Source organism: Sorex araneus, chromosome 7, assembly GCF_027595985.1.
Source record: "Sorex araneus isolate mSorAra2 chromosome 7, mSorAra2.pri, whole genome shotgun sequence".
In the NCBI taxonomy this organism is placed as follows: domain Eukaryota; kingdom Metazoa; phylum Chordata; class Mammalia; order Eulipotyphla; family Soricidae; genus Sorex; species Sorex araneus.
Window position 1 is genome coordinate 4,423,190 of NC_073308.1, and position 26,387 is coordinate 4,449,576.

The 26,387-nt window shown below is 41.8% G+C and overlaps 1 protein-coding gene across 1 annotated transcript in view; it reads left to right on the plus strand.

Annotated features, from left to right (window-relative positions):
- Positions 1 to 5,247: 5,247 nt before the first annotated feature.
- LOC129406524 (leucine-rich repeat-containing protein 37A2-like) overlaps positions 5,248 to 26,387 on the plus strand; it is a 47,821-nt gene continuing 26,681 nt past the window's right edge. The window contains exons 1-5 of the mRNA XM_055144643.1: positions 5,248 to 6,304; positions 7,995 to 8,066; positions 10,798 to 10,869; positions 14,258 to 14,329; positions 16,986 to 17,066. Coding sequence (XP_055000618.1) covers positions 5,253 to 6,304; positions 7,995 to 8,066; positions 10,798 to 10,869; positions 14,258 to 14,329; positions 16,986 to 17,066 — 1,349 coding nt within the window. The 5' untranslated portion in view covers positions 5,248 to 5,252. The remainder of the gene's footprint in view (positions 6,305 to 7,994; positions 8,067 to 10,797; positions 10,870 to 14,257; positions 14,330 to 16,985; positions 17,067 to 26,387) is intronic.

The window sequence follows — 26,387 nt, forward strand, 5'->3', positions numbered from 1 at the left end:
TATTATGACGACCACTGATGGGGTTTACAAGCTTGCAATGATCAAATATCCGGAAGAAATCTCCCTGGACTTAGTTGTTAAAGTACAGAAATACAGAACCGCATGGCCGCTTCTGCGGCTGCGCGACCTCATTTCTCTTCACAACAGGTCTGACTCTAGTGGGGTGCTCCTAATAATAATGGTGAGGTTTGTGTTGAAATATTGAATGTAACCAAAGTAAATAGAAAGTTAAGTGAAATTTATCAGTTACAAGGCGGGGTGGGGTGCGGGGGTGGGCGGGATGGGAGGTGTACTGTGTTTTTTTTTCCTTTGGTGCTGGGATATGGGCACTGGTGAAGGGATGGTTGTTTCAGCATTTTATGACTAAGACTTAAGCCTGAAAGCATTGTAATTTTCCACATGGTGATTCAATAAAATAAAATTTTAAAAAAGAAGAAGAAAATAAATTAGCCTACATTTAAAAATAAAAGAAATTTGGAGAGTTTTAAGCGCCCTCTGAGTTCTGTCAGAGAAATACCTTTTTGAAATCCCCTTAAACAGGATCTAGGGATTTTGGCCTTAATTGTGATTATGTTGCAGCATTTGAAAAGTTACATTTTTTTCAAGTAAGATACAATACCTAGAGCTAATTATCTCATATATATCTTGTATGAAACATTTTATGAAAGAACATTTCTCTTAAACAAGTGCACCGTATTCCAAATTAGGAATTAATTTGCTAATTTCCAGGAGAAAATATAAATGCATTATTTAACTGTGTGTGTTCTAGTGATGGCAGAAGGAGGGGCTGGGTGCAGAGGGGTGGGAGTAGGCGGGAAAATGTGTTTCATACCATTGGGATTAAATTTGGAGTTGGACATATGTAATTAATGTGGCTCAAAATCAGAAAATGTATTTTCAAAGTTAGGAAAAGAAAGGGAGAGAAAAGGTGTTGTGTTCCTCTTTTTAAAAATGTTATTTTCTTTGTAAAATAATTTTTATTTGTGGAGTAGGTAGCGTGGCTCACACTTGGCACTGATCAGAAATTACCTGGCCTCTCTCTTCCTTATAATCACTTGTCAAAGTGCTCAGAGGACCAGGTGATGGTAGGAAGCAAATCCAAACCTTTCTCCTGCAAAGCATGTGCTCAGTCTTTTGAACTCTTGATCTAGTTATGCAAAATAATTTTTCAAATAGTTTAAAACAAACACATCAAGAAAACTTCAAACACCTATACTTGGATCTTAACAAGACTAGCTCAGGAGCCTGAGACATAGTTATTCAGGCTGGAGCATGGACTGTGCGCGAGGGAGACCTGGGTTTGATACCTGCCACTGCATGGCCTCCGGAGCACTGCCAGGAGCAACCTCAAACACCTCCAGGTGTGGCCCCCAAACAAACAAAAACGTCCACCTTATTATGAAATGTGAGAAAACATTTAGTACTAATGCCAAAGAATTCAGAAAACTAACACCCATCCCTAAATGAGGACTCTCTTGGAACCAACTCCATTCAAAGCTCTCTACTCAACTAGACCCTGGGAGGAAGCCCCTTCTCATGGAATGTATATTCTAGAAGTGTGAGATAATGAGAACTGAAATCCATGAGAAGAAGGACTGTGAAGAAAGTTAAATGGGTGCTAGTCACAGTCTTGCAAGAGAGCCTTGTTACATTCTGACATTAAGCTCTTCAGTGGTCTCTCCAAGAGTGCTAGAAAGGCAGGCAGCCCTCTAGAAAGGGGCTTGCTACTTTTTCTCTATGAATTAATGTTGAGCTCCATGCAAGAAAGGGGGATTTTGCCCCAGGCCAGTGTAAAGGAGTGTATATGACTGTTCATTTGTTTAAGGTCTGTCTCCCAGAATAAACTGTTTATGGCCCCAGAGCCCTCCTTCAGAAAAATTTGGGTCAGTGGTTCCATGCTATCCCCTCTCTAGGAGAGTATTAATCAGAGATACTGAGAGTTTAAAGGAAATGAGAACATTTGGGAACCCCCATCCATCCTAAGTAGTGCTCCTTTTGCAGGTCAGCTAGCTTTCTTGGAAGCAGGATGGCCCAGGGGAGGAAGAATGTGTCTCAGATTTCAGTAGTGAGGAGGACGCACCAAGACCACCACAACTGGACTAGTACTGTTGAATTCGCCAGTGTGCCCAATGGGGACACACTGTTCCTTCCCCTCCCCACCCCCACCACAGGGCTAGGCCCAGAGTCGTTGGCAGTCCCAGTCCTGTTTGGCTGGCAGGGAAGGCTGGGGGTGGGCGGAGAAGGTGGGAAGAGGACCTGATTGGACGTCTTTGGTGCCTTTCAAGTGCCTTTCTGGGTCCTGCTGGTTCCCCAATAAAGGCATCATAAAGGGGCTGTGGGGGAGGGGCTCGGGGTTGCTAAGGGTGTGCCGTTGCTAAGGTCCTCAGTGCCTAAGGGTGCCACGGATCTCCTGGCTGCCACAATGGCTGGCCTCGGGTCCGGACGCCCGCGCCCTAGTGGCTCGGACCATGGCTCTCGAGTTAATCCGAGTGTCATGTCCTGGCAACGGCTATATGTCCTGTGTCTACTCTTGTGGCCACCAATGTGGCTGCTTGTGCAGGGAGCTCCGATCATGAAGCAGGTCCTGCACCCAGTCCCGCTGATCCCCGACCCCTCCACCCCCAAGCCCTGGATTTCACCTTCCCGTGCTCCTGCACCTGAATCGCTTCATGCCCTTCAACCACGGGTCAAGTCCGGGTTTTTTCAACGTTTCACCCCGACTATTGGCCGGATGTTGTTACCGCCGCAGAAGTTTAAAGGTTTCATCCCCATCCTGCATGAATACTCAGGTAAAGGGTTGCCCTCTGCATCCCATCGATTTGCCCTTCCACACCAGGGTTTGAATGACAAGCCAGCAACACATCAGAGGCTCCCAGTTGATCCAATGATATGATGGACTCAGGATCAGAGACCACCTCTAGCTTTGTCTCCTAGAGGGACAAGTACAAGTCCAACTATAGGTCTAGGTCAACCTGAAGATCACACATCTGAAATGCCTGCTCCACCTCTAAGTGGACAGGTTCCAAAACTACTAAACTTCATTATTTCTCCTGAAAACAGGAGGGAGGGTCTAGTTGGCCATCACCATGCTGCTGAAATTGTTGTGTTGGGTCCAGAGCCGCAAGAAGCAGAGACGGGCCAGACTTGCAAGGAAAAAGTTTATTCAAACCAACATGCTGGGGCTGCACCTCAAGTGGATGCAGCGGTTTGTGCTAGTTAGGGCAGCCTTTTTATAGGGCTCAAGTCCTCTGGGCCAGTCACGTTAGTCACGTAGCCTCGTCTGGAACCACTATCTCGGAATTTGTGTGTCTGGAGACATTCTTTCATTCTTCTTGCCCTTCGTCAGGAGTTACTATCTGTAGAGCCCTGGGACCGGAGTCACTATCTGGGCTCTGTGTCAGAGGCCGGAGTCACTATCTACGGGGCTGTGGGACCAGAGTCACTATCTACTGGGCCGGATTCACTATCTGCTGGGCCGTGGGACCGGAGTCACTATCTGGGCTCCTTGTTCTCAGCAACTCCTTCTGTGAGCGGGTCCCTATCTTTTAGGCACATACGTGAATTCCAGCCCAACCGTCAGGCAGATGTCAGGATGTATGTGACAGGACCCAGGCATAGTACATTATTATATACAGTTCAGGGTCATAAGCATGGTTACAGAAGCAGAACAAAGCGAGGTTACAAAGGTCAAGAGTGGGCTTTAACACAATATAATTTCTTTTAACTTAACAGTTGGAACTCCCAGAAAATCTAAGAAACCTCATCATCGACCACAACAGATGCAGGATGAGGACTTAGATTCCAGTATGGATATCTTTTATCCCGAGGGGAATGAACCCTTGGATGTACTGGGAGATTCAGAGCAACATCCACAGATCCCTCACAAGACTGAATCCTTTTCACCCCAGTCCCAGCATCCAGAACCCTCTGAAGAGCTAGAACAGCTTCCCTTTAAGGCCCTGGAAGCTGAAGTTTCAGCAAGCACACAACAGACCCCAGCTGCACTTCCAGGATTTCCCGAGGAATCGAAACCTTTAGTTCCAGACTCAGATTTGCTGTCCAGTACCCCTGAAGAGGGTGATACTGCTTCAGTCCTGCCAGAAATCCTAGTTCAGCCTACATTGGCTCCTGAAGAAAGGGGGTCTTCAGTACCTCAGGAGATGGAAGCTCAGTCTTCAGAGTCAGGTCTGAAAGTGCAGTCTTTAAAGCATCATCAGCCAAATGAACTGTCTCCAGTCCAGAAAGAAGCCCATCTTTCAAATATATCTACTGTCATCATCAAACCTGCCTATCTGCAGATTACCGGAACTCCAAGAGTCAATAAGCAGGATGAAATTTCAACCCAGCCAGAAACCCTAAGTCTAAGTCACACAGGAGAGAACCGTGAAGAGAATGAACACTCTCTAGCTCAAGAGGTGGCCCAGTCTCAGCCTCTAGAGAGCCCTGAGGGTGACTCTGCCATACAGCAGGAGGCAGTGGCTCAAGCTCCAGAGATCCTTGAGGTGACTGAATCTTCTATCCAGCAGGAATCCCTAGCTCAGCCTCCTGAATCTTCTATGGAGTTGGAAGCTCAACCATTTCTTCATCCTGCGGAAAATCTTCCAACTCCAAGTCAGAATGGAACTTCACACTTAAACTTGCCCCATGTCACTGCTCAGCCTTTGAGTGTGACATTTTCCATTTTTTCAGAGGTTGGTGATGAGGTTGAATCTTCTCCAGTGCCACAGGAGGCCCTGGATCAACCATCTGAGCCATCTGAGGAATCTGTCACTAATCCACCCCTGCATCCCGAAGAGTTTATTACATCTCCACGTCACAATGAATCCCCAAGCTTAAATTTGACATATGTCAGTGCTAAACCTATTGGTGTGACATTTTCCATATCTACAGAGATCAGTAATGAGGATGAACCTTCAGTCCAGCAGGAGATGCAGGCTCAATCTCCTGAGCCATCTGAGGAATCCGTCACTCACCCTTTCCCGCATTCTGAAGAAAATATTCCATCTCCAAGTCACAGTAAAGTTCCACACATCAACTTGCCCAGTGTCACTTCTAATCCTAAGGGTGTGACTATTTCTGAAACTACAGAGGTCATAAATGAGGTCAAACCTTCAGTTCAGCAGGAGGCCCAGGCTCAACCTCCATCCCAGGAGGTCCAGGCTTCATTTCCAGGCCTCTCTGAGAACATGGAATTATCTGGCTGGCAGATTTTATCATCAACCATTTCTGAAACACAGATGTTCCAGAGTGAGATGGTAGCTCTACATTTGGGTCAGACTCTAACTCAGCTTTCGCCAGACAAGGAACCTGCTGAGAAAATGGAAATTTCTTCACCTGTGCAGGAGACCCTCACTCAGCTTTCAGAGTTACCAACAGATATCGTTTTGGCTCAGGCTTCAGAGCATTTGGAAGGACCACTTTCAGCATCAACTCGGCATCCATCATCAGTCCGGGTCACGACTCTCACGGCAGAACCAAGTAGGGAGAGCAAAGCTTCTACGACCCTGAAGAAGACTACCGCTCCCACAGAGCACACTGTGACAAAACCAACAGGGAATGTGCGGACTCATTCAATCGCCACTAAGATTTCAGCTCTACCCAGTCTGGGGGTTTTGAAGACAGTACCTTCTCCAACCACACAGAAGACCCCAGGTCAGACTTCTAATCAAAATCAACCTTCTACACATCAATATATAACTGTACCTTCAGAACACACTGTGAAGACTAAACCCTCGACAACCCTGACAAGTACCAGTGCTACAGAACACTCAGATGTGACACCTATTACACCATCTCTGAGTCCTCATTCAAACCTGAGTGAAGTCACATATCCACCTATAAACAAGGACGTTACTGTCACTGAAGGCAGTTCAGTTACAGCTCCAACCATGCAAGAGACTGGAGTTCCGTCTTCAAAGGCCCCAAAGAAAGCTGAGGTAACAGTTTCAACAAGTACCACTCTGACAACCCCCACAGAGGGATTGCTGTCAGAACAGGGTCAGCATCAACACACAGATCTGAGTGAACAGACATCTGTAACTTTGGACGAAACGCCACAACCAGAAACATCAAGGACAGCTTCCCTGACTCACTCTTCAGCCCTATCTTCTGGACGATCTACTTCCGAAAAGGCACATGTAGATTTCCCTGAGCAACTGCAACAGAATGAACACATGACCTTCAACATATGTGAGCTCTGTACCTGCACAGAGGATACCCTCTCCTGCACCGGTCTCAGTCCAGAGAAGAGGCTCCGTAGAGTGCCTGTGCCAGGGCCCAACATCAACAGGACCTTCACTATACTGTAAGAATCACCTTTCCTCTCATCTCTGCATTCTGCCTATTGACGTAGCAAGCCTTTGCTTCAATGTCTTCCTGTATCTGCCTCATCCCCCAGGTCCACGTTAAATGATTCTCTCTCTTTTTTCATATTTTGTTGGTGAAAAGATATCCTCATTCTTTGGGGCTGGAGCTATAGCACAGCGGGTAGGGCATTTGCCTTGCACTCGGCCGACCTGGGTTTGATCCCCGGCATCCCATATGGTCCCCCAAGCACTGCCAGGAGCAATTCCTGAGTGCAAAGCCAGGAGTAACCCCTGAGCATCACTGGGTGTGACCCAAAAAGCAAAAAAAAAAAAAAAAAGATATCCTCATTCTTCTTTAAATGTTGTTTCTTCTTCCCCAGTCTTTTTCTTATAATTGTCCATACTCTCTTTCCTTCCCTATTTTTGTCTCACCCTCAACCTATCCTTCATCCCCTCATTCCTTCATTTAATTCCCTAACCTTTGTTTTCTTTTTTGCCCTAGCTTTTTTTTTTTTAGACAATAGTATGTCTTCCTTATCTTTTTTTGCTAGTGCCACACCTTGTGCTTATGGACATGATTTCTGGAGCCAGACTGCCTGAGTTTGTCATTTGTTAGCTTTGTTACCTTGGACAAGTCATTTAGCTCTGTGACTCAGTTCCCTTTTCTTTAGGTGGGGAGTATGGTAAATTATCACTTCCTAGTATTGCTGTGATACTTGTTCATTTTGATACTTATGAAGTTAAGTACCAGGGGTAAGTCCTCAGCACCATCCCCCCGCACCCCTACCAATTTCATGCATCTATACATGTGTAAGTTCATAAACTTTGGTACAATAGGTCAGTAAAGTAAACAGGATAATGTGTGAAAATCCCACTTTCCCACTCTCCCAGCTGTATGACTACCGCACAGTAACTCCTGTTACCATCTTGGGTTTTCTTCTACTTTCTTTCCTGTGTATTTTTTCCCCCACTAAAGATAATTCTTTGTGATTTGTTCTTTTCCTGGTGAAGTACATTGAATATATCTCTCCTCACTAGTCCCATTCATTTTCTAATTTCCCTAGTCTGTCTAGAAATTTCTACTATCTCGAACTTTGAATAGAGAGTATAGATCTAAAACTTTGGTGTTCTCTGGCAATGTTTTTTAAATATTTATTTGCTGATAATTTTGTTCATTTCCCTGTATATTATACTTTTGAAATTAAAAGTTTCTCCATTGATTTGCAGTAGGAGTTACAATAGGTGTGAGTTTGGAAAAATGACTTACATGCTAATTAATTGGCATTATTTTAGCTACTCAAGGAATTAGGAAGTTTAGGTTGTGAGGTATTTCATTGTTTGACTAGTCACCCCACATTATGTCTCTAGTGGGGCAAAATGGGAATCTGATAGCTGTGGAAATAAGCTGGTGTCTTCTGTGTTTTCTTTATTCTTTTACTTATTCTGTTTTGTTTTGTTTTGCTTTTTGGGTCACACCCTGCAATGCTCAGGGGTTATTCCTGGCTTTGTCCTCAGGAATTACTCCTGGCAGTGCCTGGAGGACCATATGTGAAGCTGGAAATCGAACCCAGATCAGCTGTGTGCAAGGCAAATGCCCTCTCCGCTGTGCTCTCGCTTCAGCCCCTCTTTTACTTATTCTGTTCATTCTTTTCCTACCTATTCAAGTCTGTGAACTGTGTTTCTTCACAGAAATTTCCAAGGAAACTCTATTTCTTCCATTGATGGAAATACATGGAAGGCATACCCTTGGGTTGAGAAACTGTGAGTATATTCTCTCCAAATATGAATATTAAAAAATAATTGCACCATAAAATCCTCCTTAGTATACAATTTTAAGATCAATACCTCTGATAAAAAGGAATTTCCCCCTCACGTCCAAAACAACCTCTATTAGTTATAATAGTTTACTTCTTTAAAAATTTTTAGTTTACTGGGCTGGAGCGATAGCACAGCGGGTAGAGCGTTTGCCTTGCATGCGGCCAACCCAGGTTCGAATCCCAGCATCCCATATGGTCCCCTGAGCACTGCCAAGGGTAATTCTTGATTGCAGAGCCAGGAGTAACACCTGTGCATTGCCAGGTGTGACCCAAAAAGCAAAAATAAATAAATAAATAAAAATTTTTAGTTTACCAAGCTCTTATTTAAAATGTCTCTTTGTTTTCCATTCTATAACTAATAGAGTTAATTTTATACACACTTATACATATATGTATATATTTTGGTGATGCAGTTTTTTTTATTGAAACTTACTTTAGAAAGATGTGAGAGGAGAAAAAGAGAAGTACATGTTTTAGAGACAGCCCACACAGATGAACAAACATGATATGTGTTCACATTCTTTTTTATTTTTTGCTTTTTGGGTCACACTTGGCAATGCACAGGGGTTAGTCCTGGCTATGCACTCAGGAATTACCCTTGGGGGTGCTCGGGGGAGCATATGGGATGCTAGGATTCGAACCTGGGTTGGCTGCGTGCAAGGCAATCACCCTACCTGCTGTTCTATCACTCCAGCCCCATGACTACATTCTTTTTTTTTTTTTTTTTTTTTTTTTTTTTTTTTTTTTTGGGTCACACCTGGCGATGCACAGGGGTTACTCCTGGCTCTGCACTCAGGAATTACTCCTGGCGGTGCTCAGGGGACCATATGGGATGCTGGGATTTGAACCCGGGTCGGCCGCGTGCAAGGCAAACGCCCTACCCGCTATGCTATCACTCCAGCCCCCCCATGACTACATTCTTAATTAAAATTTAAAAAATGATTCATAGTGCAAAATTTAATCTTCTGATTTGTTTTTTTTTCCCTGTAAATATAACATCTGCCACTTGATACTTTCACTTTATTTTGCTTTAGACTTCTTTCCTTTATGGTACATAAAGGTTTACCCCATCCATTTAAACTCCTGTTTAATAGTAATTGTATTGAAAGATGTTTTGATTTTTTTTAATTTGTTTTTGTTTTTGTTTTTTGGGTCACACCCGGCAATGCGCAGGGGTTACTCCTGGCTCTACACACAGGAATTACTCCTGGTGGTGCTCGGGACCATATGGGATGCTGGGAATTGAACCTGGGTCGGCCACGTGCAAGGCAAATGCCCTACCCGCTGTGCTATTGCTCCAGCTCCCTTGATTTTTTTTTTCACATGAATTACTGCAGCTCATGGTCTTGTGAATATGGGCAAATAGGTCTGTTAAATAGATAAATAGATATAGATTTGCTGGGCTGAAGGATATGTAGTTATAAAAATTTAATTGACCTCAAAATAGTTGTGCTAATTTAACAGTTCATGAAAGCATTGATTCTCCATGCCCATCCACCTCTGAGCATTCTTCATTCGGGGGCTGGTCTGATGAATGAATAAAAGGGATCCCATCTGTATTTTAATTTTTCTGGTTATTTTTGAATTTAAATACTTTTACATGTTCACTGAACCTTTGCATTTTTTGAATGGATGGTCCTTTGCCCATTTTTCTGATGTTTATTGCTTTTTTAATTGTGTCAATTGAGACACAAGTGATGTATAGAAAAATATTGACATCCGAAGTAGTAGACTAATCTTTTATGAGTTTTGTATGTCATTAAACTTGAATATGAGTAATAAATGATGTTTAAATTAATGAAAGCATGATAGTCATAGGAATTTGATACTTACTGGCAAGATCGGAAAAGGCTATAATTAATTCATTTTTAAAAATATCTTTTTATTTTAGCTATTTTGATTTACAGTTTTACAGTATTGTCCATAGTAGTGTTTCATGGTTGTTCATGGTTAGGTTTCAATTGTACACTGTTTCAACACCCATCCCTCCACCAGTGTACGTTTCCCAGCACCAGTATCCCTAGGTTCCTCCCATCACCCCCCACCCCCCACACCGTGCCTGCTTTGGACAGGCACTCTTCTTCTCTCTGTCTCTGTCTCTGTCTTTCTCCTTTTGGGTATTGGGGTTGCAATATTGATACTGAAAGGTTATCAGGAATATCCCCTTATCTACCTTAAACACTCAATTCTTGTCCAGCGTGATCACTGGCCTCAATCATTCTTGAGTATTTGTCATATGCACTTTGTGCACGTTTTATTTCCCAGAACAAAAAAAGTTAATGGTGTTAAGTTTCAAAGGGCTTCCTTTACAGATTTAATTTCATTCTTCATGGGGTATCCAGAGTAATGTTTGGAAGAGAGGAGGGAGTGGCAATCCTGAGGTTCTGGTGTCACCCAGAATTTGGATCTGACAGATTTTCTGACCTAGAGAATATGCTTTGAATAAGTTACTTGGTGTGAAGAGTCAATAGCTGTGCTTGTGTGATGGATATCAGTATATGATGGATATAAGTGAGGACAAAACAAAGAGTTTAAACAGAGATCACTATCCCTAAGTTAAATAAGAATTGGGGTCTTTAGAAAGCACCATGATTATGTGTAAGAATTAGTCCTATGTAGTAAATAGTCATAGTTATTTTGCATTTTGGTCCAGAAATAATTTTTCCATTTCTCAGAATCCTCAGTGACAATTCTTTGACTGAATTACATAAGGATTCATTTGAAGGCCTGCTATCCCTCAAGTACTTGTAAGTTAGTTAATCATTCATTTATGAGATTTTAGCTCTGTTGTTTATAAAACAAAGGGTGTGCAAGTTAATCTTTATCATTTCTTCCAGTAATACAATTCTATAGTTTTGTGATTATAGCATTAAAAACCTCTCATGTTATTTCTGGCACTAAATTATATTTGCATTTATGTATATAAATATCTACATGTGCATATATAAAAAAACTTTAGGCTTACTCTTCAAGCCCATGTTCTCCCTGGATCGTGTACTTTGCTTACTTGTCCCCATGTCTCTTTGTTTGCTTTTTTTGGTCTGGAGAAACCCGGGTTATCTTGTGAACCAATTCTTTCTCTTTGCAACCCCCCCACATCTTTCTAAGAAAGTTTCATTCAATATAAACTGTCTTGCTTCACAAAAGTTTTTCTTTAAACTTTAATAATAAATGAAAAGTACTTATATTTGCATCACCCATGTAAACTTAACTTAAGTGCTAATATACTATCTCCTCTATGTTCGCATAGAGTTCCTTTATGTCCCCATGGATCAAAACCAATGCATGGTCCAGTTTTACATAGCCCATTAACTTAAGAATTGTTTTTGTCAGCTGGGGAGATTGCACAAATGTTGAGTGTGATGCTTAGCAACAGGAGGCCCAGATTGGTTTCCCAGCAGAACGAGGTTCTGGGCTCCCCATTCCCTGACCCCCCAGTAATGTTCCTGAAGCATCCTCTGAGCACTACTAAATAAAAACAAAGAGCTATGCAAATATGTTCCTGTTTTTATTTTTTATTTTTAAATTTTCATGTATGTATGTATGTGTGTATGTATTACTTTTGGATCACACTCAGGGATGCCCAGGGGTTACTCCTGGCTCTAAACTCAGGAATTACTCCTGGCAGTGCTGGGGGGACCATATGAGATGCTGGGGATCAAACCCGGGTCAGCTGCATGCCAGGCAAACACCCCACCCGCTGTACTATCACTCTGGCTTCATTATTTATTTATTTATTAAAATTTTGTGCATGAAGCAAGATAGATTTTATTAAAACTTATTTAGAAAGTTGTGAGGGAGAGGAAGTAAGAAGTATGTGTCCAAGAGAGAACACAGGTGAGACAGAGTGGAAATAAACAAGCAAAGAAGCAGAAAGAAGCAAGTGAGATAGGCCCTGAAGAGCAAGCCCTGAGGACTTTCAGAAGGTGTTTTTATTCAATCCTTCCAAAAAGGTTGTCCTTTCCTGGAGTTTTGCATACTAAAAATTAGTCTGGGTGTTGTCACAGGAATGTCTTGCACTGTTGATGTTCTCTTTATAATCTCATGGATTCTTGTGTAATTTCTTTTCTGAGGGGACCAGCCTTTTCTGGGTGGGGCCTTGGATTTTTGCATCCTGGTGGTACCTCAGTTTCTCCTCCAAGAGCTCAGGATTTGCATTTCAAATGATGTGACTCAAGCTCTTGAGCTACTTTGGGGCTAGGGAATGTCTTCTTTAGTTTTAGTATTCCCCCAAAGTACATCTGCCAGCCTGCACCAGTAGGAAAGGGAAAGCAGTCCCAACCTCATCACAGGCATCCTGGGTCCACCGCCTGTCCCTTGCAGGAAAGAATTTCAAGAGGTGCAACAGTGAAGCAGATTGAATGAAACGTGCTTAGGAAGATGTGGGAGGAGAGAAAGGAGGGCGATGTTGGAGAGAGAGCACCGGCTTTTCCAGAATGCAAGTGAATAAGCCAAGGAACATAGACCCTAGCAAGCGAGACACACGGGAGAGCACAGCTTGAAGAGCAAGCTCAAACTATGCTTGTGTTTATAAAGTTGATGTTTGTGTTTTTCTGTAAAAGAAAAAATATTATAAAAATATGCTCTGCAAAATCTAGAATATTATTATTTTTAAATTTCTGGCCTTTATAGAAAACTTTTAAAAGTTGGCTTAATAAAAATTATTTAAAAAATAAAAATAAACTTGAATTATAGAACAAGAAAATAAAGAACTTTACTTGAATTCCAGTAGCCCAGAATTTTAAAAAATATGTGTAGTTTCATCATTGTGATTTGCAATACATTCTTACACCCTATGTCAGCATATTTCTGAATTATCTATAACTTAAATGAAAATTTAAATATGAAATACTTGGCTAAAACAGAGTGATTCTATAGCAGTACTATTAAGAACATGTGAGATTATCACGAGGAGAGTTCTGTTGTAGGAATTGTTGGGCTATTGTCACACAGACATCTTGGACAGAATCTTGTAAAAAGAGAGTAGGAGAAAGGTAGAACACAGGAAAAACACCTCAATGCTCTCAGAATACCAAAAAAGAGAGTAGACACCTAGACCCAGGAGTTGTAAGCCAGGGCTAGCATGCAGAGCTCCCTCGTGCCCACCTGCGCTGGGTCACTCAGGCCTGCAGTAGATCACTTGGAGGGCCTGTTAACCCCCCAACACAGTTCCTGCTCCAGCTGATTTGGAGTAGGTTGATTGGAGAACAGGCATCTTCAATCAGCTCCCAAGTGAGACTGGTGTTTGAGAACTATTTGGAAAGTTAATACATGACGGTGTGCATTGTGGGTCAGAAAAGGAAAGCCTGGGACTGGAATGATAGGACAGGGGTAAGGGGCTTGCTTCTGCACATGGGTGACCCAGGTTTGATCCCCAGCACCATGCAGGGTCCCCTGAGCCCCCCAGAGTGATGTGTGTGCAGTCAGGAGTGATCCCTGAGCAGTGCCAAGGAAGGGAACGAAAGAAAGAACAGAGGCAAGAAGAGGGATGAGCTAGGAGATAGTTATACCCATCTTGGTCATATGTGAAAGAACTTAAGGAGAATTAATAGATATAAAACAGTCAACTGTAATCAAAAAAAAGTTCAGCACTCTGAGGATTTTGTTTGTTCCACCCCTGTACAATGAAAGCAGTGAATTAATGGAATATTCAGATAATATAGAACCAAAAATTGATTTTCTATTATGATAAAAAAGTTTAATTCTAAATTAGTTCAAAGTTCTGTCTGAAAGGAGTAATTTCATTTCACATTATATGAAAAAGGATCATTTTATTAGCCTAGTTAAACAGGAAGGTATATAAACATGAGACTATTCATTTGAATATTTGAAATGATTATATTAAATATAGTAATTTCACATGGAGGTAAAAAAAATTGGACTCCAAGTAGAATTGAGAACATAAAAATCACCTAATCAATTCTCTGCTCCAAGAAAAGTTTAACTCCAATATTAGAACCAAGTAGTCATACAATTAATTCATGAAGATTTGTGGTTGAGAGAAATGAAAGAAGGTTAGGGGTTCTGGAACATTCAAATCTACTCATTCAATATTATTTTGACTTCTACTAGTTATTTCTAATATTATATATTTGGTAGTTAATTGAAACAATATTTTCCTCTTCCTTTTCCTAGAGATTTATCTTGCAATAAGATACAGTTCATTGAAAGGTGTACATTTGAAGCACTACCATTTTTGCAGCATGTGTAAGTTAAAAATCACTGTCACTGTCACTGTCATCCTGTTCATCATTGATTTGTTCCAGCAGGCCCAGTAACGTCTCCATTATCCTAGCCCTGAGATTTTAGCAGCCTCTCTTTACTTGTCCTTCCCAGTGGCGTTGCATTAGAGGCTCTTCAGGGTCAGGGGTTTGAGACCCATCATTATTACTGTATTTGGCATATGAATACACCACAGGGAGCTTGCCAGGCTCTCCCCCCATGTGGGCAGTAAACTCTCAGTAGCTTGCCAGGTTCTCCAAGTTACGTGAGTTATGATAACCATGTATAAACTAGCTAAGAGAAAACTACAGCAATTTGTTCTCAACACAATAGTTAGAAAAGTAAACTAGTTTTCAGGAAGTACTGGAAATGTCTAAAGTCTTCTATTCTGTAGATTCTCAAATGTAGGATGAGGCAATATCCCCAATTTCTCCTGAAAAGAGGAATATCCAGGTATGTTTAAAGACTTCATATTCTAGAGCATTCCCTAATTACTTTATTTAAAGAATTAAGTGAAGCTTGGGTGAAGACTCATTAGCCTATGGTGACCTCAGTCGATCCTTATTTGGGATGCTTTGAAAGGTCACTTGACAGAATCAGCTAGAGAAGAGCACAGAGATTTAATATAGACTGAGTTATTGTTCCTTGAATGAGGCCTAACAATGTAAATCTTTAATATCACTGTAAACAAGTATTTGAAAAATAATCAGCTAAGCAAGTCTAGTGCACATTTCTTTTACATTTACTTTATTTCTGGGTTCAAATTCAATGCTATTGTAATACAAATTTCTTTTTTATTATTTTCAGAAGACACACTCTCCTTCTACCACAGTAATTATGACTGAGACGGCATTTTACAGCTTACATACACTCCCCCAAATGTCACCACATTTGATTACACTCGTACAGTGAAAGAATGAACAGGGACAGAACTGAAGAAAATTGGACAATATCAATTTTAATATGTGTGCACAAGAAAGCAACCCTTTGTTTGCTAGCAACTTCTTAAGATATGTTTTATTAGTGGAAATATTTTTATAATTATTTCTAACAAAACTGTTAATAGCAGGGTCAGGAAATCAATTAGCAATAGAGTCCCACTTCCAAAAATAACATGTTTTTTATAAGCATCATAAAGATGATTCCATTCCTTGTACAACTTTTTTTACTCTTTTCCGAGGCTAAGAAACACTGTTTAATATCACATACAGAAAGGGTTTCATTAGCATCATTGCACAGGCCTCATTGCATCCCTCCCTGCTCCCAACTTCACACACAATGCTAGACTCTAGCTTGGGAGACACATTTTAGCCCAGAAAGAGGCCAGTCGTGCAATGAAATCCAAAATTAAAACCTTATGTTTGAGTTACTAAACAGTTCCCCTAACATTGTCAACACAGCGAATTTTAAAAGCTGCAAAGATCTTCACTTAACTAAGTTTGAAAGATTTTTTTCCTTCTTACCCCTAGTAGCTTCAGCTACTAAAACTGTACAGCAAATCCTTTTTTGCCTGTAAGGATTAGTATGAGAATTACTAGTCAGAGCAATGTGAACAATAGAACCATGGCCCTCAACCTGAATGATTTTGTGCCCACATGACCCTTGATAGTGCCATGAGGTAGTTTTTATTGTTTTAATTGTCAGATCTATAATGATGCTGTTGGTACCTAGTGAGCAGAGGCCTCCAGATACACTGCTGAATAGCTACAATGCACTGGACAGCCCCCCCATAAGTATCCAGCCCCCATGTGGCAGTAGTGCTGAAGTCATGAATCCCTGTTCTAGAGAACTTCATTAGTGAAGTATTTGTTAAGCATTTGCTATTTTGTGTCATAAACATCAAAGAATAAACCTTAAAGGTCTTTCACAGTGATGTTTAGTGCATGAAATGTGGCTATGTGAATGAGAAGTAATGCCTCCTCCTTCTCCTTCTCCTTCTCCTTCTCCTTCTCCTTCTCCTTCTCCTTCTCCTTCTCCTTCTCCTTCTCCTTCTCCTTCTCCTTCTCCTTCTCCATCTCCTCCTCCTCCTTCTCCTCCTTCTCCTTCTGCATCTCCTTCTTCTCTCTCTCCTCCTCCTTCTGCTCCTCCTCCTTTTTCCTCTACCTCTCCCTCCTCCTCCTCTTCCTCTTTCTTCTTTCTTCTTTCTCTTGTTCTCCTCCTCCTTCTTCTTCCTCTTCTCCTCCTCATCTTCCTCCTCCTTCTCCTTTTGCATCTTCTCCTTCTGCATCTCCTTCTTCTCCTTCTCCTCCTCTTTCTTCTGCTCCTCCTCCTTTTTCCTCTTTCTCTTCTTCTCCTCCTCTTCCTCTTCTTCCTTCTTTCTTCTTGTTCCTCCTCCTCCTCCTTCTTCTCCTTCTCCCTCTTTTCCTCTTCCTCCTTCTCTTTCTGCATCTCCTCCTCCTCCTCCTTCGGCTCCTTTATTTCCTCTTCCCCTTCCTCCTCCTCTTCCTCTTTCTTTTTCCTTATTTCTTCTTCTTCTTCTTCCTCTTTCTCTTCCTTCTTCCTTCTTCGTCTTCTTCCTTCTTCCACCTTCCTTCTTTCTTCTTTCTTCCTTCTTCTTCCTTATTCTTCTTCTTCCTTCTTCTTCTTTCTTCTTCTGCTGCTGCTTTTGTCTTCTTTTTTTCCTGTGTTTTTTCTTTGGTAGGAATCTTGGTTGCAATTTAATCACTGAACTGAGCTTTGGAACGTTTCAGTCCTGGCATGGAATGCAGTTTTTACACAAGATGTAAGTAAAAAAGCAGATAAATATACATAACACTGCATCAAAACATCATACAGTTATTATTAACTAACTGGTGCAAGGCCAGTGTGAACTCTATGTATTGAGATCCAATTCTTTTTGTTCAAACGAAGAAACTAAGGAACAAAGAGGCCAAGAGATTTGCATGATGCCTGGCATGCTTTGCTTTCTCTATTATTGATTATTGGCTCGAGCACTAACAGAAAGGTATCCATTAGCATTGTCTTGTGATTCCCACTGGTATGGCCCTGAACTGTGGATGAGGCTTTGAATTCCCAGTTTAATTCCAACTTTGGTTCCTGTTCATGCGCAAAGTTTCTAACCACTTAAATGTATGCAACAAAGAGCCGGGAAGAACTAGGTATAACAGTTTTTACTGGGAGTTGGCTGGGAAGGAGAGTTATGGATTCATTCCTAGCTGGGAGCTTCTTTTACATGGGGAAGCATAAGAGTTCCTGAACATCTATCTTAGCATATTTCCCTCCCTCATAATCTAGACCATTATTTTGAAGAAAAAAGTACATATGTATATATATATATATATACATATATATATATATATATACATACATATAGATACACACCTCTAAAGTGAATTCACTGTGGTCAGTATAAAGCTTTGAGCTGTGGTAAAAGGTGGTAAAAAGCTATGATAAAACATTCCATAGGCTTCACACCTCGCAGTGCTGGGGAGGGATCCAGGATCACTCCTGGCAAAACTGGCATCACACTGGCCAGCTGAGCTAGAAGGCAGCCATGGGAGGCACCTGGAGTTCTGTGGTGTGGTGGGATCAAACTCTGGGCTTATACATGGAAGACATGTGCTCCATCTCTGAAACTATCTCTGTGACCCCAAAAGTGTTTGTGTTACATCAGAGTGAGTGAAAAACATTCATCAAACATACATTGTTCTTGCCTAATTTCATTGTACTTACTTTTCTGATTACTCATGTGTAAGAAGCGTGTGGTTTTATACCACTTGGGTGAAAAGTTCCCTCTGATTTCTCTCTGATTTGATGTGACACAAGCAGATCAAAATTCATAGGCTTAAAGGAAATTCTGTACTCAAGCGGAAGGTCCTCCTTTCAGTCTGACTTTGAAAAAGAGTCTTCCCCTGCTTGTGTTTCAGAAATCCAGTTTTATACCTTTCCTGCAGATTAGATGAAGGAAGGGCAGGAAGGCAGCTCGGTGATTCTGCATGGGTATAAACCTGAGTCGATCATCCGGCAGACAGATTAGATGGGGCGGGTGAGGGGTTGGAGTGTGTCTGGGCCGGGGTCACAGTTCCTGCAGGTGCCCACCTGTAGCAGCTCCCCTTCACCTCCTTAATTTACTGACAATGGCAAAAAAGAACCCTGAAGTCCAGTTTAGTAAGGAGCAGGCTTAGAGATTATTGTCACCTCAGTGCCTCTAATGCCACATTTTTACTAAGCATTTTATTATATCAAGCACCGTAAGAACCTCAGTTTTGGTATAGTTTTGTAGGAGACAGCGGGGGCGGGGTAGAATGGCATCATACTTTATAAAAATTAAGACATTCAAGAACATTCACAGAGTGCCATTCCTTCTGAGTGTCAGGCCTATCTTTACAGAAGAATCGAGCAGGGTGTTTGTCACCAAGAACCTTGAACACTGGAAGAAAGAAGACAGATGCTGGTGGGAAAACATGAGAGCCCTACTGCTAGTCCAGACAGCAGGGTAACAAGATAGTGGGGCGACATGGAGATAATGGTGGGTGGTGTACTGAGAACAACTCATGAATGAGGTTGAGGAGACAGCTCAGAGAGCTGGAGCCTGAGCTTTGCATTGCCAGCAGTCACTCCCATTCACACCTCCAAATGTGGTCCCCAAACAATGAGAAGAAAACCCAACAAATTTATAATGGAGAAGGTGACGATTTATTTGAATTGCATATGTTGAAATTTTACTCTCAAATGAGAGAAAAAGGTAATGAAAGAATCATAGATACCTGGAAAGAAATGATCATCCCTGTCATGTGATTTAAATAGAACTAGCTCCTAAGAGTAATTCAGTCACCTCAACAGATTGTCATGGAGTCTGGGGAGATAGCGCACTCTTTAGGTGCTGGAGCCCCAGGGTTAAGCCCCTGCACGACATGGTTCCCCAGCACTCATGGAGTGCCCAAGTATGGCACTACCCACCCCAGCAACAAAAGTGTGGGAGCCCAAATGTGCTGGGGGATGGGCTCCTTTCTTTGGGGCCCAATCTTTCTAAATGACCTAGCTCATTCCTTTCAGGTACAAGTTGCCTGCGTGATCAAAACTCTGTGTCTGGAGCACAAGTACAGTGGGTGCATGACTTGTCTTGCACATGGCTGATCTGGGTTCAAGTCTCAGCACCCACATGCTCTCCCTGAGCACAACCAGGAGTAATCCCTGAGCACCCTGCTATGTGTGGCCGAAAAACAAGGGAAAATAATGTTACATCTCTTTCCAAAGGCAAGGGATGCTGGTCATTCAGTTAGCTCATTTTATTACCTATCTGACAAATGACTGGGTTGATTAGAGTCTGCGTTGATCATAATTTACTCCCTGCATTAAATATATCTGGGGAAAGGTCGAGGTGAGAGCCAGAAGAACTCAGTCAGCTGAGGGCATGCCAGGTGTAACCCAAACCTAAGCACAAACAAAACAAAAAGGCCCAGCTGAGGTGAATTGATAAGGAATTAAAGGAAGCTGAACTCCAAACCTTACTTGCAGGATCTCGGGGAAGATCCCAGCGATTTTTTATTCATGATTTTGCATTGCATTTATTTTGTTAAACAGGATTTTAATAAACTAGATGAAATTTAGGGTCCACAAAACCTTGATTCTTCCTGGGTTCCAGGTAATTATCACTCAGTGAGTTTTTTGAATGAAACATCTATAATATTAATAAACACTGAATGGCGAACACATTATCAGTTGAATGAGTAACAGGTCACCTACAATATGACATAATTATTTGCAAATGTAAATTAATAAATTTTCCATAAATTGCCAAAATATTAGTAAGGTGCCATTGTTTTTGTTTGTTTTTTTTTAGATGCCATTGTTTTTGAAAGGGAGCTAATCACATCTCTTACAGATGAAATCAGGAATGACATATGTTATGGAAATCCAACAGCGTTTGCTAATCCTAAACGTTTAGTATCTTTTTGTTTCCTTTTTGTTTTGGGGCCACACCGCCATGCTCAGGGGTTGTTCCTGGCTCTCCTCTCAGGAATTACATATGGGATGGGGGATCAAACACGGGTCAGCCGTGTGTAAGGCAAACACCCTACCTGCTGTAGGATTGCTCCAGCCCCAAGCATCCTTTTTTTCCCTTCTGACTTTCAAGTGTTTCTTCGTTCACCTACACAGGTCTACACTGATGGCTTGTTTAAAAAATTCTTTTAGTCTTTTCATCAGTTCTAAGGTTACAAGTTCCATAATTGTAGCAACTGCAGACTTGACAAAGTAGAAAGGCGATGCCTTACTCAGAGCAGTGGACACTCTGGCTTGTTTGTGGAACATCAGTATTTTGCCAAGACATAAGTACTAAGAGGGAACAAAGGAAACCCAAACCTTGTTCCTACTGACCGCTTGACCCTACTGTGGAGATTGTCAGTGAGGTGGGGGGCTGCACTGTGAAGGCAGACGGAGCTGTGGTCACAGCGAAGCCCTCACGCTCTCCCAGCCACATAGCATAATGGCCTGTCTTTAGATGAGTGTCCACACGAGAGCTTACTCTAAGGCATTGTTATCACTTTGGGGTATGTACTGAAATCCTGGCAGCAGCTTCTTATCGTTCAAAAGCTTCTACCTTAAAGAGGAAGACTGCTGAGGACCTTGGAATGGTTTAGGGGTGACTGGATTCTTTGTAATAATTTGGGAAGTTGAGGAGTTGGTCACATTCAGCAACTACTCTGGTCTCCCAAGTGCGTCTTTTCCTTCCCATCTTTATAAGGGGATATTCTCTGTTTCAACTTAGTAGTGCTGCCAGAGCACTGTAGGGGTCACACCTGAGCACCACCCAGATTTGGTTCAGCTCCCTCATCCAATTATTCTATCTACCACAGAGAAGTGAGATCAACCTGTATGTATCCTCATCTGACTTCACTCAATATGATATCCTCCAGTTCCAACCAGGTTGCAGCAAATTACATGATTTCATCATTTCCTGCAGCTGCATAGTATTTCATTGCATATCTATTCCACATCTTCACAAAACAGTCACCTGTCGTTGGACACCTACGTTGATTCCGTATCTTAGCTATTACACTGAGTGCTGCGATGAATGTGTGTTCATGTGTCCTTTTGAATGTTTTTCTAACCTGGGGTAACATACTCGACAGTGTTTCCACAACCTTTTACTGGTGTTGCTTGCCAGGGATTGGGCCTCTTTTCTTGTGATGTTAACGTCCTCCTGAATGACTGCAGTGCAACTGGAAATCAGTTGCCGGGGATGAGGAATGGCAGAGCTGCAAGACAGACCCCAGAGCTGCCAGGAATCTCATTCAGCCAATGTGGTGACACAGGGGATCGAATTCGAGGCTGCATGCTTGCAGTGAGGGGGTCAAGCCGGAGTCCCCAGATAAGATCTATTTCAAAAGGTCATTGAAAGTAATATTGCCTGGGGCCAGAGAGATGGTACAGTTGGCAGGGCACTTGCCTTGCATATCACTGACCCATGTGTAATCCCCAGCACTGAATGTGCTCCCCAGAGCACCACCAGGGCTGACCCCTTTGTGCACAGCCAGGAGTCAGCCCTGAGCACAGCTGGGTGTGGCCGAGTAACCAAAAGAAAGGGAAGGGAAAGAGATCAGTCTTTTTTATTGTTTTTGGATTATACCCTGCAGTGCTCATGGGGTGCTGGTCTTTGAGGGGGTGTTGAGGGGGGCCATGTAGTGCCTTGAACCTGCCCCACCCCTCCCCTTCAGGCAAGGCATTTACCCCAGCCCTTCTTTCTTTGCTTGTTTGAACCCTATTTTTGTTTTTATTTAGTTATCTATCTATTTATTTATTTACTTTCTGGGTCATACCCAGGAGTGCTCAGAGGTTCCTCCAGGCTCTGCACTCAGGAATCACTCCTGGCGGTGCTGAGGAACCATATGGGATGCTGAGAATCGAACCTGGATTGGCTGCATGCAAGGCAAACCTGCTGTGCTGTTGTTCCAGCCCCTTCGTTTATTTTAAAATAGGATTCTCCAATAATGTCCAAAAGACCTAGGCACCAATTATGGTGGTGCTCACGGATCTGATGATACCAGGAGTCAAACTCAGCACCTCACAAATGCCAGACATCTGCTCTGCCACTTTGAGCGAACTCCTCAACTCAGTCATGGTCTCTAAGACTGATAGAAACTGTTGCTCCTTTATTTATGGGGCTGGGGATAGACCCTCAGACTTTATATCTGCAAGACAAGTGTTTTACTTCTGAGCCTTACTTCTTAGTTCTTTTGCCACAGTTTATTCCATAAAGCATAAAAATAAGTTCATGAATGTATAAGAGGCAATGGAAGAACTAGGCATGCACATACATTTATCTATAAAATGCAGAATGAAGTCAGCCAGAGAAAGAACTGACATGCAGAGCAGGTGTTCAGGTGCCCTTTCCATTTTTTGACTGAATACTCACTTCTTTTGTATAGACATGTTTTCATTTTTTGTGGGCACATACCCAGGTATTAAATTGCTGAGTCTTTGGTAACTATGGCTAACTTTTTTGAGGAACCTTCAAGCTTTCCTGCAGTGCCTCTTTTTATATTTTCACCAGCAGTGCATAAGGATTTCAATTTCTCCATCACCCCGGTTGCACTTACTATCTGTTTTTAGCCATCTTACTGACTATAAAGTAGTATCTAATTGTTACTTGGATATGTGTTTTGATAATGGCAAGATATTAACTATCTTCTATTTTAAAAAAAATTTTAGTGACTCACCGTGGGATATAGTTACAGACTTACAAACTTTTGTGCTTACGTTTCAGTCATACAATGATCGAGTAACCATCCCTTCACCAATGCCTATTCTCCACCACCGATGATCTCAGTATCTCTCCCACCACTCCCACCCCATCCCCACTACGCCGCCCCATCTCTGTGACAGGGCATTCCCTTTTGCTCTCTCTCTCCTTATGAGTGTTGTGACTCTCAATAGAGGTATTGAATTGCTATCATTTGGTTTGAGGTCTACTTTTAGCACGCATCTCCTATCCCGAGCGGGCCCTCCAAGCACCCCATAGTTGGTGTTCCCTTTTCTATCTGAGCTGCCTTTCCCCCCCTACATGTGAGGCCAGCTTCCAAGCCATGGAACAGTCCTCATGGTATTTATCTCTACTATTCTTGGGTGTAAGTCTCCCATTCTGTTTCTATATATTTCACAAATGAGTGCAATCTTTCTGTGTCTGTTCCTTTCTTTCTGACTCATTTCACTTAGCATGATGCTCTCCATGTAGATCCACATACATGCAAATTGTATGACTTTATCCTTTCTAACAGCTGCATACTATTCCATTGTGTAGATGTACAAAATTTTGTTAACCAGTCATCTGTTCTTGGGCACTTGGGTTTTTTCCAAATTCTGGCTATTGTAAACAGTGCTGCAATGAACATACAAGTGTAGATGTCATTTCTTCTATGCTTTTTGTATCTCCGTGATATATTCCCAGAAGTGGTATTGTTGGATCAAATGGGAGCTCAATTTCTACTTTTTGAGGATCATCCTTAGTGTTTTCCAAAAGGGTTGGGCCAGTCGGCATTCTCACCAGCAGTGAAGAAGAGTCCCTTTCTTGCCACACCTGCGCCAACACCGGTTGCTTTTGTTCTTTTGGACGTGGGCAAGTCTCTGTGGTGTGAGATGATATCTCATTGTTGTTTTAATCTGCATCTCCCTGATGATTAATAATAAAGAGCATTTTTTCATGTGCCCTTTGGCCCTTCGGATTTCTTCTTTGAGAAAGTTTCTGTTCATTTCTTCACCCCATTTTCTTATGGGGTTGGGTGTTTTCTTGTAGAGTCCAACAAGTACCTTGAATATCCTTGATATCAATTCCTTATCAGATGGGCATTGGGTGAATATCCTTTCTCACTCTGTAGATTGTCTTTGTATTCTGGTCACTGTATGTTTTGAGGTGTAGAAGCTTCTTAGTTTAAGATAGTTCCATTTGTTTATGTCCGTTTCCACTTGCTTGGTCAGTGGGGTGTCATCTTTGAAGATACCTTTAGCTACAATGTCATGGAGGGTTTTGCCAACCTTGTCTTCAATGTACCTAATGAATTCTGGTCTGATGTTGAGGTCTTTAATCCATTTTGATCTGACTTTTGTGGCTGGTGTTAGGTAGATGTCTGAGCCCAATGTTTTGCACATTGCTGCCCAGTTTTGCCAGCATTATTTGTTAAAGAGGCTTTCCTTGCTCCACTTCACATTTCTTGTTCCCTTATTAAAGGTTAAATGATCGTATATTTGAGGGTGTGCATCAGGATATTTGACCCTATTCCATTGATCTGCAGCTCTGCCTTTGTTCCAGTACCATGCTGTTTTAGTTATAACTGCATTGTAGTAGAGTTTGAGGTTGGGGGAGGTGATGCCTCCCATCTTCTTTTTCCTAAGAATTACTGTAGCTATTTTAGGGGATTTATTGTTTCATATGAATTTCAGGAGTGTGTGTGATCCATTTCTTTGAAGAATTTCATAGGTATTCTTATGAGGATCTCATTGAATGTGTACAGGGCTTTGGGCGAGTATTCCCATTTTGACAATGTTAATTCTCCCAATCCATGAGCAGGGGATATGTGTCCATTTACTCGTGTCTTCTTTCATTTCATGAAGTAGCGTTTTGTAATTTTCTTTGTACAGGTCCCTTACCTCCTAAGTTAAGCTGATTCTGAGGTACTTGATTTTCTAAGGTATGACTGTAAACGGGATTGCTATTTTTATGCCACTTTCCTCTCTCTCATTGTTCGCATAGCCTGCAACTTTACTATACAAGTCAATAGTTTCTAGGAGTTTCTTGGTAGAGGCTTTAGGTTTCTCTAAATATAGTATCATATCATCTGCAAATAGTGAGAGCTTGATTTCTTCCTTTCCTATCTGGATGCCCTTAATATCTTTTTCTTGCCTAATCGCTATTGCAAGTACTTTCAGTACTATATTGAACAGAAATGTTGAGAGTGGGCATCCTTGTCTTGTCCCTGACCTTAGGGGGAAGGCTCTTAGCTTTTCCCCATTGAAGATAATGCTTGCCATTGGCTTGTGGTAGATAGCTTTGACTATATTGAGGAAGGTTTTTTAAAAACCCATTTTGGTGAGAGTTTTCATCATAAACGGGTGCTGGATCTTGTCATATGCTTTCTCTGCATCTATTGATATGCTCATATGGTTTTATCTTTTCTTTTGTTAATATGATGAATTATGTTGATTGATTTTTGTGTGAAACAACCCTTGCATCACCAGGATGAATCCCACTTGGTCGTGGCCTATGATCTTTTTGATAATTTGTTGGATTCTATTTGCTAATATTTTGTTGAAGAAGACATAGAAGAGAGAGGGCTAACAGATCTATACAGGGCATTCCATCCCCAAAAGAAAGGATACCCATTCTTTTCCAGTGCACATGGAACATTCTCCAAAATAGACCACGTGCTGGGCCACAAAACTTACCTCAATAGAATCAGGAAGGTAAAAATTGTATCAAATATCTTTTCAGACCATGATGCAATGAAGATAGAAGTCAATCACACACAGATGCGGAGAACTAAATCAAACACCTGGAAATTAAATAATTCAGTGTTGAACAACAAGTGGGTCAGGAAGGAAATCAAAGAAGAAATCAAAAGATAACTGGAAACAAATGATAATGAAGACACGAGTTACCAGAACCTATGGGATGCAGCGAAAGCCATATTAAGGGGAAAATTTATAGCGCTGTATGCATTTCTCAGGAAAGAAGAAAAGGCCTACATAAATAATTGACTTCACACCTCAAGATCTTAGAAAAGGACCAGTAAAAAGATCCCAAAACAGGCAGAAGGAAAAAAATAGCAAAACTTAGAGCAGAGGGGCTGGAGTGATAGCACAGCAGGTAGGGTGTTTGCCTTGCACGCGGCTGACCCAGGTCCTATTCCCAGCATCCCATATGGTCCCCTGAGCACCGCCAGGGGTGATTCCTGAGTGCAGAGCCAGGAGTAACCACTGTGCATTGCCAGGTGTGACCCAAAAAGCGAAAAAAAAAAAAGTTAGAGCAGAAATTAACCACATGGAAACCCAAAAAACAATTCAAAAGATAATGAAACCAAGAGCTGGTTCTTTGAGAAAATAAAGAAGA